At 39.8% G+C, this 14,982-nt stretch overlaps 1 protein-coding gene across 1 annotated transcript in view; it reads left to right on the top strand.

Moving 5' to 3' along the window:
* Positions 1 to 14,982, top strand: part of lrp1bb (low density lipoprotein receptor-related protein 1Bb) — a 203,630-nt gene that overhangs the window by 81,358 nt on the left and 107,290 nt on the right. Inside the window, 5 exon segments of the mRNA XM_032530345.1 lie at positions 2,600 to 2,800; positions 4,717 to 4,962; positions 7,819 to 8,016; positions 8,637 to 8,841; positions 14,604 to 14,768. Coding sequence (XP_032386236.1) covers positions 2,600 to 2,800; positions 4,717 to 4,962; positions 7,819 to 8,016; positions 8,637 to 8,841; positions 14,604 to 14,768 — 1,015 coding nt within the window.

Genomic DNA, 14,982 nt, shown 5'->3' with positions numbered 1-14,982 from the left:
GTTGTTTAATGAACTTTTTTTAGTGCCTATCAGTTATATATTAAGCTGCCAAATGGCTCTCTTCCCCTTCATAAAAGCTTTAGTCTTTGACAGGCTCTACCAGAGGCTTAACCATCCTCCACTTTGGAGCGGTGCTGTGAAGTTTGCATGTAATTGTTCGACCAATGTAAGAACACCCCAACCCAGCACCCAAACAGCAGCTAAAAGGAGAAGGTCAGAGCAAGTTTCAGTTGCTTTCTGCCTTTAGCTGTGCAGCTTTCCAGACATCCCTTGACATTATCATCAAAAACGGAGGCAATGCTGCGTGCTGAAGGGTTAGTTAGACCACACCAATTATTATTCACACTAATTCTGCTGTGTCACACCCCTGTGCACTGGTGCAGTTTGTTCTGTCTTCCTCAGAAGAACAGAGTGCCCTGTCCAAAAAGAAGATTTAAAAAGGGGTTATGTTGTATTTATTTTTTTATTTTCTTCCACTTTTCAGATAAAACACAGATGTGAGACTCATTCGAGACCTATGCCCAGTGTGAATGCTGTGTTCATGGAGGATTTTTCTTGATCATTCCACCTTTTGGGGATGGATGCAAGTGAAACATAAACACACAGATGGGCATTTTCAAAGTAGAGCTTGAGAGAGATGATTTAGAGAAGTTGCTCTGCACATGTAGGCATTTACAACTTATAAAGTCCACTTTAAGCCCTAGAGTGTTAAAGTGCTCATATTATGTTTTTTTCTTTTCCTTTATTGTGTTATATATCTTTTTGTGTACTGTATGTTATAGGTTTACAAAGTGAAAAAGCCCAAAGGGACTTACCATCTTCCAGAGGAAACACTGTTCAGAAACAGCTCTGTTGTAGTCCAGCCTTTACCTCCGTGATGAATGTCCATCACTTTGTAACACAAACTACACTGCTTGCCTTGTTGCTTGCGTGGCACATTCTCATACGAGGTACTGCGCATGTGCGACCCCCAACACAGATGGAACAGAAGTTACACCTCACTCTGTAGCTAAACAAAAACATGGTGTTTTTTGAAAATGAAACCATGGAAACCTATTCTGGTACAACCTCAAAATACAATTCTGAACTTAAAAATGAGCATAACATGCACACTTTAAATGAGGAACTAGCTGGATGCCAATTGTTAGAGTTCAGAGAGTTCCATTTCATTTTAGTTAAAGAAGGGATGTGTTAAAGTCATCTTTCGATTGACATAGAAATTAGTTTTGGTTCTCAGACCTAGAAGCCTTAGGAGATTTTGATTATACTTTGTATAGAACATAACAGGTGAAATAGTAAATTAAAATGTCATATTTGATATAAGAGATTAACCTACTTACCTGGTGATGGTTCAAGAGTTGATGTCGTATCAAATAAAGTCATCTGAATTTTAACAAAATAAAGAAGAATGAAACTTCAACTCAGGCGTAATCTTACAGTTAAAAAAACAACATGTGTAGAGGATGCCAATGAATATTAGGATCTTTATCAGTATAAAACCCTTAATGATGAGCAAAGTAAAACCAAAAAAACAACAACTATGAATTTACTCATCCATTATTTAAAACTAAGTCTTCAGCTATGCATAGAGTAGGGACCAACATAAATAAAAAAAGGTTACCATCTCTGTAGGAATTTCATCTGTGGATATGCTGCATTTTGTTGAATTAAAGATGACACTTTTAGACGTTTGAGCCTTTCTATATTTTTGAAAGAATATAAAAAAATATGTATTTTTCCTTTTTTTAAATGATAAGCTTATGGTTTAATAAACCCACTAAAAATGTCCCTCTCCCTTTTATGCCTTCTGCTCCTAAAACTCATCAAGTGGAAGTTGTGAGATTTTCTTGCTGCCATTCAAGGTGAAATTGCCGAATGAACACTGGTTGATTCAGTTGTCCAACTGATTAACCTCCTTGTCCATGTGCATTACCACGAGCACACACATTTTGATCACACTTAAAATGAAACATTTCTTTTCCCCAAGTGTCATCCATATTTTACGCATGAAAAGCTTGTGAACTTGAATAGCACATAAGCTCGCATTTTCACATACAACTGCTCACTGGCATCATATTTAGGTATTCAAATTAAAAGTGTCATCTGGCTATTTTTGTACGGACGACTGCAAAGCTTAGAGGTGATACAAAGCCAAACAGACACACAGACACATCTGATCTCACACAAAATCCACAGACAGTCAAACACACACACACACACACACACACACACAGTCCCCCACGTTGGTTTGCACTGATCCGCCATCATGTGGGATCTCAAAACCCTTTGGTGTAGCTTTGATGAAAAAATAGTAAATTGGTATGCTGCCTTATAGCCAGCATACTCCAATGAGTCATGATATTCCCCCATGAGTAATAAAAACATTTGTCTTATCCAAAGTTCGTAAAAACAAGCCCTGAATGAAGCTTTTCATTTAGTAAAGGTATGGGTCGTGTTTTGGGAGGCCCATGTCATCCAGTAGTTACTACAAATGAGATGACATCGTCTGAACGGCAGTGGAACTTGTGACTGTTAATTCTTCATTTGAAGTGCTTAAAAAAGTTGAAGTCTGCCTATCTTCACAATACTTTCTCTACAGGCAAGTGCATCACAAAGAGCTGGGTGTGTGATGGGGACATTGACTGTGAGGACCGCTCAGATGAAGAGTCCTGTGAGTCTGCTGTCTGCAAGCCACCCAAGTACCCCTGTGCCAACGACACCTCCGTCTGCCTCACACCTGATAAGATCTGCAATGGCAAAGTGGACTGTCCAGACCGTTCGGATGAAGGACCTATCTGCGGTATGTTTGTTTTGCATACAGTATATCTTTAATTTGTTTGTTTGCTTGGCCATGGCCAAAAGTATGTGGATACCAGGACATTTGGTCGCTAGACTGACAAGTACAATTTTGAGAAGTTTATACTGATTTTTTTTTTTACTTTAAGTTATAGAAAACTTGGAATCCGTTGTTACCAACAAAATTCCAGCTGACCATAGCTGTTGTTCTTCATTGAGGATCTTTTTATAGCCCCGCTTCAAGCCCACAGGGGGTTAGTGTTTGATACTTAAAAGATATATTTTGGGTGATGAATCACTTTTAAAGTGAAAAAAACAACAGAAACTGTCAAAATAATGACTCCCAAGGCATTTTTGGCTGATGCGTTGCTCCCACTTATTTGAAGGTTCTTTGATTGACATTTCTAAGGATAGACACACTGGAGTTGGTGCCATTGGTATAACGTAGGAGAAAATAAAACAAAAGAAAAAAAGTGGCAAATTAATAAACCACATTTACATTGCAAATGAAAACTGCAGCACATCGGTCCTATTTTTAAAACATAGCTCTTTTATTTTTAACTAATTTACTTCTCTATCAGCTTTGCAGTGTTGCAGTAAAATTAATTGGAAAAGTCGAAGCACCGTCACATCCTCCAATTTTCACCGTAGAGGTTCAGGACAAGTTACCTGCTGAGGCACTTAGCAGCACTCGTGCCAACTCTCACTTTAATTCTTTATCTGATGTTATATCATAGGGATGTTGGAGAACATTTCCCAGAGGGTCCCGGCTACATCCTTTCCTTCACATAGAGCAGCTTAGAGCCTGACGAGGAATCAGTATGTGTTGTCTCAGAGACTACAGGGACAGAACACCAAGTAATATTTTGGCTTCCTGATGATGGCGAATGTTGAAGTGTTTGTCCAGCAGCCTTCAGAGAAAAATAAATATGGCTCTCATGTGACTAGCTAGCTATCTAATCTCCTAAAGTGAGCGGTGTAAACATTGAGGTTCATTTTCTAGAGCGTCACTAACCAAGCCTTTGGGGGGCTCTACAGGACCTTTGAGTGTCTGTTACCGCGGCTGAAAAGATGGCTTCTGCCTCCTCATTGACAATTATGTGTTCAGGGAGACCTTGAGGGACTGATTGATTTGCACAGGCTCAGCAGGACTCACACCCGGCATTAAGCACTGCGACCACGCTCTCCGTCCCCCCCCCCCCGTTGAAAGAGGCCAACGGTGTTCTCACCTATCTGAAAAGACGGGGTCTTAGTCTTAATCACTGTGGGAAAAAAGATGCTAGACCAGTTTCATTTTCACCAAAATACCTTTCCATCTCAACCTAGCAGCTGCGAACAAAAACCAGGTGTGTAGGGCAGAATGCAACTTTCTAACAAGATAAAGAAGTTAAGACATCATCAAAATAATAATAATAATAACAATAATAATAATATTAATAATAATTTCTGTATTAATCCCGGAAGGGTAAATTACAATGTTTTCGCTCTGTTGTTATTACACACACTACACACAGGCCTGAATTGCACACACATGCTTAGTACCTATACGTGCACTAAATGTAGAGATGTCAGAGTGGGGGGGGCTGCCCATGGAAAGGCGCCCCGAGCAGGTGGGGGTTTGGTGCCTTGCTTTATATCACTTTATATCACTTTTGTAAGGAACAGTGCATAATGTTTTTTCCCTGCTTTGTTTTTGAAGCAGTGAATAAAAGCCATTCACCTCCACAGAGAATCTGCTGCGTGAAGGCTTTCTCAATATACAACACCTTTAAACACACTCCTTATGCTTGGCTTAACTCTAGCTCTTGGTTCAAATGCAACTATCTTCCACAGCCGCCGCACATACTGTTTTTCTAAATCTCAGCCTCTCTTTCAGTGTCTGCACAGTTTCTAAGAATGTTTGGCCTTTCTTCACCGCAGATATGTGTCTTGTAGCCAGAGGGGGCTGCAGTCACCAGTGCACTGTGGCACCAGGGAAAGGGGTTGTGTGTTTTTGTCCCCCTGGGCTCCATCTGGACTCCAGTAACAAGACGTGTGAGGTGGTGGACTACTGCAGCCGTCACCTGAAGTGCAGCCAGGTGTGTGAGCAGTACAAGACCACAGTGAAGTGCTCCTGTTATCCAGGATGGACGCTGGACCCAGACGGAGACAGCTGTCACAGCACAGGTAACAGACCTTAGCTCAGCCTTAACCATAAATGGTTGTTTTCTTAGTGATGCTGTTGGCTGCCGTGATGGTGTGTGTCTGTCGCACTGTGTCTGTAATAAGTTTATCCCTGGACATGCTAGTAACTAAAGAATCTTAGACTCCGGGATGGAATCAATTTGTTCTTAGACTGTATGTCTGCAGTATTGGTGCATTTTGAATGAAAAATATGACATTTCAGTATCACATTTTAGTGTGTGTGTGTGTGTGTGTGTGTGTGTGTGTGTGTGTGTGTGTGTGTGTGTGTGTGTGTGTTGCTGTACCTTTTTGCTGTAGCTTTTAACCCTCGTTAACCTGGATTCTGATGTTTTAAACGGTTGTTGTTGGTCTCCCTGTGATTCACTTTGGTTGTAGTAATTTTTACACTTGTTATTTATGTATTTCACATTGACCCTGTTCAGCACTTTTGTCAACTGTTGTTTTTAAATGTGCTATAGAAATAAAATTGAAATTGACATTGTGTGTGTGTGTGTGTGTGTGTGTGTGTGTGTGTGTGTGTGTGTGCGTGTGCGTGTGCGTGTGCGTGTGCGTGCGTGTGTGTGGGGGGGTTTCATGGGTGTGAGATCACACTAGGGCTAAGCAATGTCAATGTTTTCACGTTTTGAGTTGAAAATGCATTAGATCAACCCACAACAAATTTGAATAATTATCTTATGATGCAATAATATCCAAAGGTATTCCATTGTTGATTTTAGGAGAGTTTTTTTTTACTTGGATTATGGTATATTTAGTATTTATATCTACAATTTTTTAAAGAGTATTTATAATGATAATCGTTAAAAATTGTCCCAGAGCTTGTTGTGTTGTGGTCATTGATGCAGTCCAGTCACAATTAGTTCTTGGACTGCATTCCTGCAGTGTTGGTGCCTTTTTTGCTGAATAGATTTGAGGTTTCACCATCACTTTTTAATGCAAGATTCCCACCATAGATAAGAGAAACTGGAAAGGAAAACAACAACAGTCAAGCAACAGAATTGGAAGGTCTTTGTGTTAGTGTTGAGACAGTGGAGAGTCAGTTTGAAGAATAGTAATAGGTGTTGATTTAGAGTACTGTCAAGTCAAATTTAATCAGTTTCAAATCTGCAGAGGCATCTGGGCGATGAGTCTTGTCTGTTTCTATCTGCACTGATGCTAAGTGAGCGAAGCATGTTCCCCTTTCTCAAACCACCAGAGCTTTGTCACTTCACTCAGCTGTGCACAAGTTCACCTCAGGCCTAATCCCACACAGACACACATGTTTCGCCCGTGTAGTGTCACATTATTAATTGAAACTTTCCGCTCTTCTCTTATTGAATAATCTATTTGACGAAGCCAGCTCTGTAACCGCTTGAAATACAATAGTTCCACACACGTGCTGCTGGCTTGTCACGTTCAGATTTATGGATCTCATTTTGATTACTTGCTTCTCTATTTTACTCCCACTCACTTCAGATTTATGGCAGTTGCATCTCTAATCTTACATTAACGCAGGAACACGATACACAATTCTTTCTGGAAGCCAATCAGAATTCTATGGCTTCATCGTAAATCACATTTTGCATACAAACATTTCTATTTAATCTTGAGAGAGGTGTTATTGAATTCTATGTGAAGTTCCGAGCACACATATACTCCTTGTTTTTTTTTTTTTGTGTACGTCTCAGGAATAAAAGACAAGCTACAATGCATGAATAAAAGACGAGCTACAATGCTAGCATGGTAGCATTGTAGCTAGTTTGTCTGCAACACTGAAAAGTGTCATTGAAGCAAGGACACAATTTTAATTGTATTTTTACAGTTCTGGTCCCTAAAGTATGATTTAGTCTAGAATGCTCTGAAGAGAGTTTTAATTTACAAACATTTCTCAGAAGCAGAAATAATCTTGCTGATTGAACCAAACCTCAGTGGGCAAGGCCAGAGAAGTAAAGTATACAAATACTGTTGCCAGCTTTAGGACTTTTCACTAGATTTAGCGACTTCTTAGAGACCCTACAAAATCTATTTCTCAGAAGAGACCACTTACAAATGTATCTCTTTTTTCAGAAAATGGAAAATTGTAAGTGTTGATTCCCAGAGTGTTTGGCCACAAATTGGTTTGGCTGCAACGGATGCATATGAATCTGTTCTACATGGTGGTTTAAACCAGTGAGATAAGTTTGACAGTATGTCCTCCGCACAGTGCATCAAAAGAGAGCAAGCTGAAATAAATATATGGAACTAAAGTAAGGCTTCTGGTTTAAATTCCCCTGCAGAATTAATTTGATATTAACAGCCTACTGTTATAAATGTCCACCATATTTTGAGATCATACATTGACATGTCATTGACAGTCATCCAGTACCTTACTTTAGTGATTAGAACATCACACAACTCCAAAAAAAGTGTTTTGTGTGTGTGTGTGTGTGTGTGTGTGTGTGTGTGTGTGTTTGTGTGTGTGTGTCTGTGAGTATGGGTATGCTAATTATCTTATAATGCAATAACATCCATAAGTATTCCATTGTTGATTTTAAGAAGACATTTTTGTGATGTCTTGCTAACTGTTTACTTTAATATATTTGTTTCTAAAAAATTTCTAAGAACATTTGACAGTAAAATTCTTCAAAAAATGTCCCAGAGCTTTTTGTGTAGTGGTCATTGAGACAGTCCAGTCGAACTCTTGTTAAAGAAAAAGAGGGCCATCATGGCTCAGTAGCCAGTGCAAAACACTTTCTCACAATATCCAATGTACATTTTGTCCCACAACAATGACCAATTCACTCAAAACATCGCTCTGCCCTAGCCTCGGTGGCCCTCTTGAGAAAAACACATTGCTTATTTCCTTTCTCTCTCTTTGGCCAGACCCATTTGAGGCTTTCATCATTTTCTCAATCCGGCACGAGATACGACGAATAGACCTTCACAAGAGGGACTACAGCCTGCTGGTGCCGGGGCTAAGGAACACCATTGCGCTAGACTTCCATTTTAAACACAGCCTCCTTTACTGGACAGATGTGGTGGAGGATAAGATCTACAGAGGAAAGCTCTCCGAGTCTGGTGGTATGGGCACACATGAGTTCATACACCCACATACATAAACATATCTAAACTTAGGACTGCTGTGATGTATTGGCTAAGGAGACTCACGTCCTGCTCATCTGTGCTCCAGCAGCTGTAATGGAAATATGAGTCTCTGTCGATGATAACGCTCTGCTTCACTCTACTGTCGTTACACATAGTCAGGTCTGATGCAGTAAGTTGATATTGTTTCTCCCTGCAAATTTATATCCTTGTTGAAAGTTAACAAAATACTGTAGGAACAGAAGTCTTGAGCTATTGCAGTACAGTATCTTCCCCCTCATAAAATGAAACAGACCCAAAGAAGTCGGCTCTTAGCTGTACCTATTCAACCCTTTTGTGAGGCACAAATAAAAGCCTCTGCATCTGATAATTATCAACAGCTGGATTATAAATATTGGGAGAAAACCCTTTTACCGTGCTTAATGGAACCCTGTAGAAAGAAAGCAATCTTCTTTATATGAGAAGAGCTTTCATCAACACCCCCCCCCCCCCAATTCCTTTTGAGAATGTTTTTACTGGGCACTGTAAAGACATCTACCACCAGTGCTGCTCCCTAGCTACAAAGCCACGCTATCATGTTGTTGTTATTGTTGTTTCAGGGGTGACGGGGATTGAGGTGGTCGTGCAGCACGGTCTGGCCACCCCAGAGGGCCTGGCTGTGGACTGGATTACGGGCAAACTGTACTGGATTGACAGCAATCTGGACCAGATTGAGGTGGCCAAGCTTAACGGAGATATGCGCACCACCCTGATTGCTGGAGGCATGGAGCACCCACGGGCCATCGCTCTCGACCCAGGGCAGGGGTATGTTACTCACTAACTCCCACAAACAGAGCCTGATGGATAGCACATCTACCAGCCTGAGATTATTGGAATAAAGTAAAATTACAACCTCCATGTATTTCTCCCTTCTACATGCTTCGACATCTGTAAAGATGTCTTCTGTGTTAAGGTCCATTAGGACAGCAGATAAATAGAGTACATCAATTACAGTGCTGTGTGCTCCATTCCAGTAATGTCAACTGATGTACGATACAACTGAAAAGAGAAAAAAAGAAAAGAAAACTATGTTTTTCTTTGGAAACATTTTAAGCAAGAACTTTAAATAAATAGCTTGAAATATGCTTTGGTTTATATGTGAGTCATTCCCCTCAGGGCTTTTTCAAAATCAAGGTTGTTTATCCTGCTGAGATGCATGGGGAGAGTGTTTGTAGACTGGCCACCTTTCCTTTGCCCAATCAGCAAGCTCAGCTTGAAAACATCTATGACAGTGCACAATTTTAAAACTTTGGTTTTCTTGGTATAAATTGAGCGTTGCGTTAGTTCACGCAAGACACGGTACGTCATACACTCGCTGATTGAATTAAAAGTTCTATTAGTCACACACCAATCACAGCCATTCTCACATCAGGGTGGTTCATTTAAATATGACTTCCACCTCACTGATCCCTGCTACACGGACCCTGCCTCTCTCCCCGCTGCTGCTGACAACGCTTTGCCTCCACCACCCCAGCCTCCACCATCCTAGTTCAGAGTCCTAACGTCACGGTTAAAATGGGTTTCAGTGTCTTGCTTAGAGGCCCAGTCTTGTATACCGATGTGTTTTCTGCATTGGGTGCTCCCTGTTTTAGTTTTGCATGCTGCTTGGCTGATCCAGGGAGCATCATTAAGAGCGGCGCCATCAGTACTTAGCATAACTGTATTTCCATTTGTTGCAATAAATGGTAAATCTGTGATGGGAGTGGTCCTGACTGAACAAGTGTTATGATAAGCTTTTTCATTTGTTAAATGAGCTTGATGGACGACGTCACACTGGGACCAGCAGGCTCATAACAGGCACTGATGCAGCACACCTGAGAGGCTTTGATAGTGAATGTTGTTTTGGACTGTTGAACAATTTGGCGATCCATCCTTTTGAAATGAATCTGAACTACCTAAAGAGGAAATACTCACGTGGTGAATCCTCCCTCCCATCAGAGACATTGCTTTTAGGACACAGATATTTTAGTTGGCTTAACACAACATACATGTTTGTCATGTTATAATGCCTTTTTTGTTGTTATCATGAACCACACCAACTTGTTTATCTGCTTGCAATAAGAAGCATATTTTATTGTGCAAGCATTGTACATTTGCCTGTTTGTTTGGGAGGTGCTTTCTAATCTCTTTCTAAGTGTGTGTGTGTGTGTGTGTGTGTGTGTGTGTGTGTGTTTCCACTATTTATGTTTGTCTTACTTTTTAATCTGTTAATGAGATTTACTGAGCGGTGAACAGTTTTATTGAGCCTTTTGGGAAGCACATAAAAATGCCTCATAATTGTTTAGAATGTTGTCTTGGTTAACTGAAAATGCACAGTTGCGAGTATTTCACTTTTGTTTCAATTTGTGTAAGATGTCATGGTGGATGTGTAGGGATATCATTATTTTTCAGTGTTAGTCACTTTGTCTGCGGCGTGTCAAATCTGTTTTTAGTTCTCCGATCTCAGATTGAAGACTGGTTGTGTTGCATTGTATAAAAACTGAAAAGTGGAAAGGAAAAAAAAATACGCATGTTACCCACAGCAGCAAAACACAATACATCTGTGTATGCAGTGTTTTTATAGAGCACATGGATCAGGACACTAGTGTCACACTCTTGGAAATTCTGGTCGAGTAAATTTTGTCTCAACTGAGTCACGATGTCCCCATGTGAACAGTCATTGATCCACTATCCACTTGTGCAAGGCACAGATAAAACACATGTGCAGCAAAGTCCCTGAATGATGCGGATTTATGGGGCAGACAGATCAGATGGAGAGCACTGACAGTATTTTAAACATGGTGCATCACTATTAATATCTTGAATAAACCAACACAAAGTCTTCTCTTATTTGCAGTTTAAGATTTACTGATCGGTGTGTTATGAGATGTGAATTTTGATGTGTTGATCAAATAAGTTAGCTAGGTGCATGTTTTAATATCCCACAGAATATTATTGTCATCCCTTAAATGCTATTGTGATTGCAAATATTAAATTTATAAACGAGTTAACATAACAAAATTATATAATAATAAAATTTGCTTCTGGCTGAATAAAGTATCTATCTATCTAATGCTTGTAGTTTTTAAAGATATATTGGCGAAATGTCAAGTGTTACATAACATAAAAAATAATATGGTTCTTTTTAGATATTGTAATAAACGGCATCTGGCATTAATTAGAAATAACTGTTAAAAATCTTGTCAACATACACAATGCTAGCTGTTATTAGGGATGTGCATCGCTGATCTTGTTAAGGCTCGGGGAATATGAGGACCTGGAGGCAGAGAGCAGGCAGGCAAAAGTAGAGCTAGAGGATTTATTTGACCAACAAAACAAAGTTCAAAAAATCCAAGGACAAAACAGAAACCGACTGAAAACTACATGTACATGAAAAACACTACAATGATGTGACCCAAGACAAGGGGACCACAAAGACTAAATACACCAGTTAACAAGCAAACACGGGACAGGTGACACTAGGGCTGGGGAACAGGTGGAACACATTAGACAATCACACAAGAGGGGGACTAAAAGACAGGAAGTAAGTCAAGACCAAAAACAAGACCGTCAAAATAAAACAGGAAACGGAGCCAAATATAAAACAGAAAAACAGACTACCAAAATAAGACAACACACCAAAAGCATAACAGCTCTGAGGCTGATGCAATATGATACGATGTCGATTCAATGTGATTCATCATGACGCATAAGTATGATGCTTTACAAGTCAATATGAGTTTGGTTTTATTTCCTAACCAAATAATAACTTACATTTTACGTTACATTTGTTGGTCTCTACTGCAACTTGGTAAGGAAAAATGCAGTTTCTTTTTGAAAAGAAACCACTCAGATCTTTCAAAAACATATTTTTTGGTAGGGTAATGTTTGTCTCCTGTTTACAGTGCTCTGCACTTTTATAACACCGCACACAATAACCAGGTTTAGGCTGCTCTTGATTAACAATGAAGTGTAGTGCAACGTGCCATAACTACTTGCAGCAGTCGGATGTTCTTAATAGTCTTTTAGGTGGTGAGCTAACCCAGCAGGGAGCAGAAAAGCTGTGCCTATATAAACACAACAAAATAAAATTTAAAAAGAAATGGTATTATAGTTAAAATGAAATAAAAAGGAGGTTGTACCTTTGCACTTTTTGTTTCTCTTCTTTTTGTTATATTGTGCAACTACTGTATATCCAGATGCTTTTGTTAGGCTTGCAGCAGCTGCTGTAAATCAGAGATACGGCTTCTGTACAAGGACTGATACTGATTTTAATAATGTAGGGCCGTCTGAGTGGGGTAGGGAAAAAGAGACACAGGATGACTTGCCAGCAGCTATTCCTCTGATTCGGCCGGGTGCCCCTTCAAACACAGCTGTCAGGGTTTTACCGGTGCAAACACGTGATGAAGCTGGTGAAGGATCACGTCCATGTCACTGCACTGTGGGTTGGCCGAGGAGCCTGGGTGGAGAAGGGTGGGATCTGGGGGGAATAGCATGAGGTGAGATCACATTAGCCTTGCATTGGCATTGCAATTTGCCCTGCACTCAGCCTTGAAAAAGGATTACATATAATACATAAAATATTTAGTGGAGTGATCATGAACAGACTACAGTTTGTAGCCTTTGTTTTAGTAATTACAGGCATGGTGTGTAAGACATAGTATGTATTTTGATCTTGTTGAGGCAATGTCAAATATTGTTTTTAAATCTCAGGCTTTTTCACACAGTTTTGTAATGATGTCAACAGGTTGTATCAGTTTTACTGTGCACATTGAAGATATTTTGATCTAATGGCAATGATTGAGACTTAATCCTATTTTTGAAAAATTCTGAAAAGAAGAATTATCTTCCACCTAACTCGTAGGCCTCTTGCTGCCATGCTCCTCTTCTCATGTAGGCAGGTTTATTTTGTGGCAGAAAAAAAAGAAATTCTTACCAGCTGCATTTCCAATATTCCCAAATATGACTTGAAATAGACGTGTGTTGCTTACTCCAAAAAAATCATTACATTTTGGTCCTTCCAGGTACTTTCCAGTTTGATATATTTTTAAATATATTTGTTTAAGATACACATTAAATACATTAGCGATGTAATTTTATCACTTAGTTATGACAAAGTAATTAATTTTAGTGGTTATGCACTTTCTCTAAGTGCTGGAAACACAGTTCGGAGATTGTATCCCATTCGTTTTCCTATCTACAGAATATAATATATTTTTAGATAAGGAAGTACACAAAAAGACTGAATCAATTTTCTCTTTTGCTAGAACTTTACTGTGGCCAGTATATTTCAGATTAAAGCAAAGCCCAGACATTCCCGAAAATCAATTTAACACTCTTAAGAAATGAGTAATCTTCTCATGCACTCTCCCCTATAGTACTCTTTCACATTTGTGAGGATGACTACATTCTTATGGTTGTACAGAGTAGGATTAATGGGTGCTTTTGGTGCCTAAAGGCACATTTCCATTCCAGGGCAATAATTCTAATCTAATTACTTGAATCCACTCAAAGGAGTGGGTCATCGATCAGGGATGCCTTATTAAGTGAATAAGGCTATTGATCTGGACAAGGATATTTCTTCCTAACACTGTTTCGTTGTCGTCAGGATGTGATTTAAGCTTGAGCACCCGTTTTCCCCTTCATTCTAACTGGCTTTGAGGTCCAAGGCAGGACAGAGGCGATGTTTCTGAGTTAGAGTAGGAATCAGGATACTGCCGATGGTCACATCAATGATGGTGTTCATTTTCAGGCCTCATTGAGCTATAAAAAGTCATAATAAAACAGATGGCCTCCCATTTCGAGGCATGTTGCAGATGTTGAGGGGTTGTACTGGATCGCTGGTGTTGTTCTTGGACAGTCATCACTGCCACTGTCTGTGTAGTATATATCAACGGCGTTTCACTTCCGGGATTGTTTAGGTGCTGCCAGAAATTCCCCTGGATGTTCCTAATTTTCACCCGGATGTCCGTCACCTTCCACTATCTTTGTGTTGGCATTTTAAACTCTGGTTGATTTATGAGGACTATGGTTACTGCAATTTAAATCCAGACAGCTAGCTAGACAATTTGGCCAATTTGACTTTTTTGTTGCACGACTAAAACAACTTTTGAACGTCCATGTTCCACCAAAACAAGTTCCTTCCCTAGGCTATTTTGCAGCAGCAAACCGTTGCTTCATCCGGGCGCTTAGCGCCACCCAAGACAATTGTGATTGGTTTACAAAAATGCCAATAAACCAGAGCATGTTTTTCTCCCATATTGAAATGCCGTGTAGACTAGCAGGCAGCAGCGCTGCAGTGGAGGGACTGTCACTGCGAGTCTACTGTCTGTGTTAATATGTATAGTTACAACAGCATTGTACTGTGCATCCAATTACTGTGTTTTGCAGTATAATAACACTGACAAGAACAAATGGTTGAGAAATTGCTTCCAGATGTTTATGAGGTCTTACAGCCATTTTTAGTGGATCTGTGAAGGAATAAAGACTGTGCATTGTGTATATTGTTACTTGTCAAACGATCAGTGTCTTTGGTTTCTGTCCCAAAGAATCCTCTTCTGGACTGACTGGGATGCTACCTTTCCCCGAATTGAGGCTGCATCAATGAGTGGAGGAGCTCGACACATTGTGTTTAAGGATATGGAAATCGGCGCCTGGCCTAATGGACTGACTCTGGATCATTTGGAAAAGAGGATTGTTTGGACAGATGCACGGTATACCATTAGAGTCTTTATGTTGTATGCAGAAGCATTCACACTTTTTAGAGCTTTCAATACATGCATGACATTTTATACTGAAATTGATGGAGCTTAAATTTGATCCTGCTGGTGAGCAGAATCAAATTTAACTTGAAGCTCCATTCTCCTAGTGGGCATTAAATAATGGAGGGCATACAATATTTAAAGATCCTACATCGTACAATGGCCA

The sequence above is a fragment of the Etheostoma spectabile genome, chromosome 11, assembly GCF_008692095.1.
Source record: "Etheostoma spectabile isolate EspeVRDwgs_2016 chromosome 11, UIUC_Espe_1.0, whole genome shotgun sequence".
NCBI classification, from domain to species: domain Eukaryota; kingdom Metazoa; phylum Chordata; class Actinopteri; order Perciformes; family Percidae; genus Etheostoma; species Etheostoma spectabile.
The sequence above is the reverse complement of the archived record's forward strand: the minus strand, read 5'-3'. Positions and strand labels throughout refer to the sequence as shown.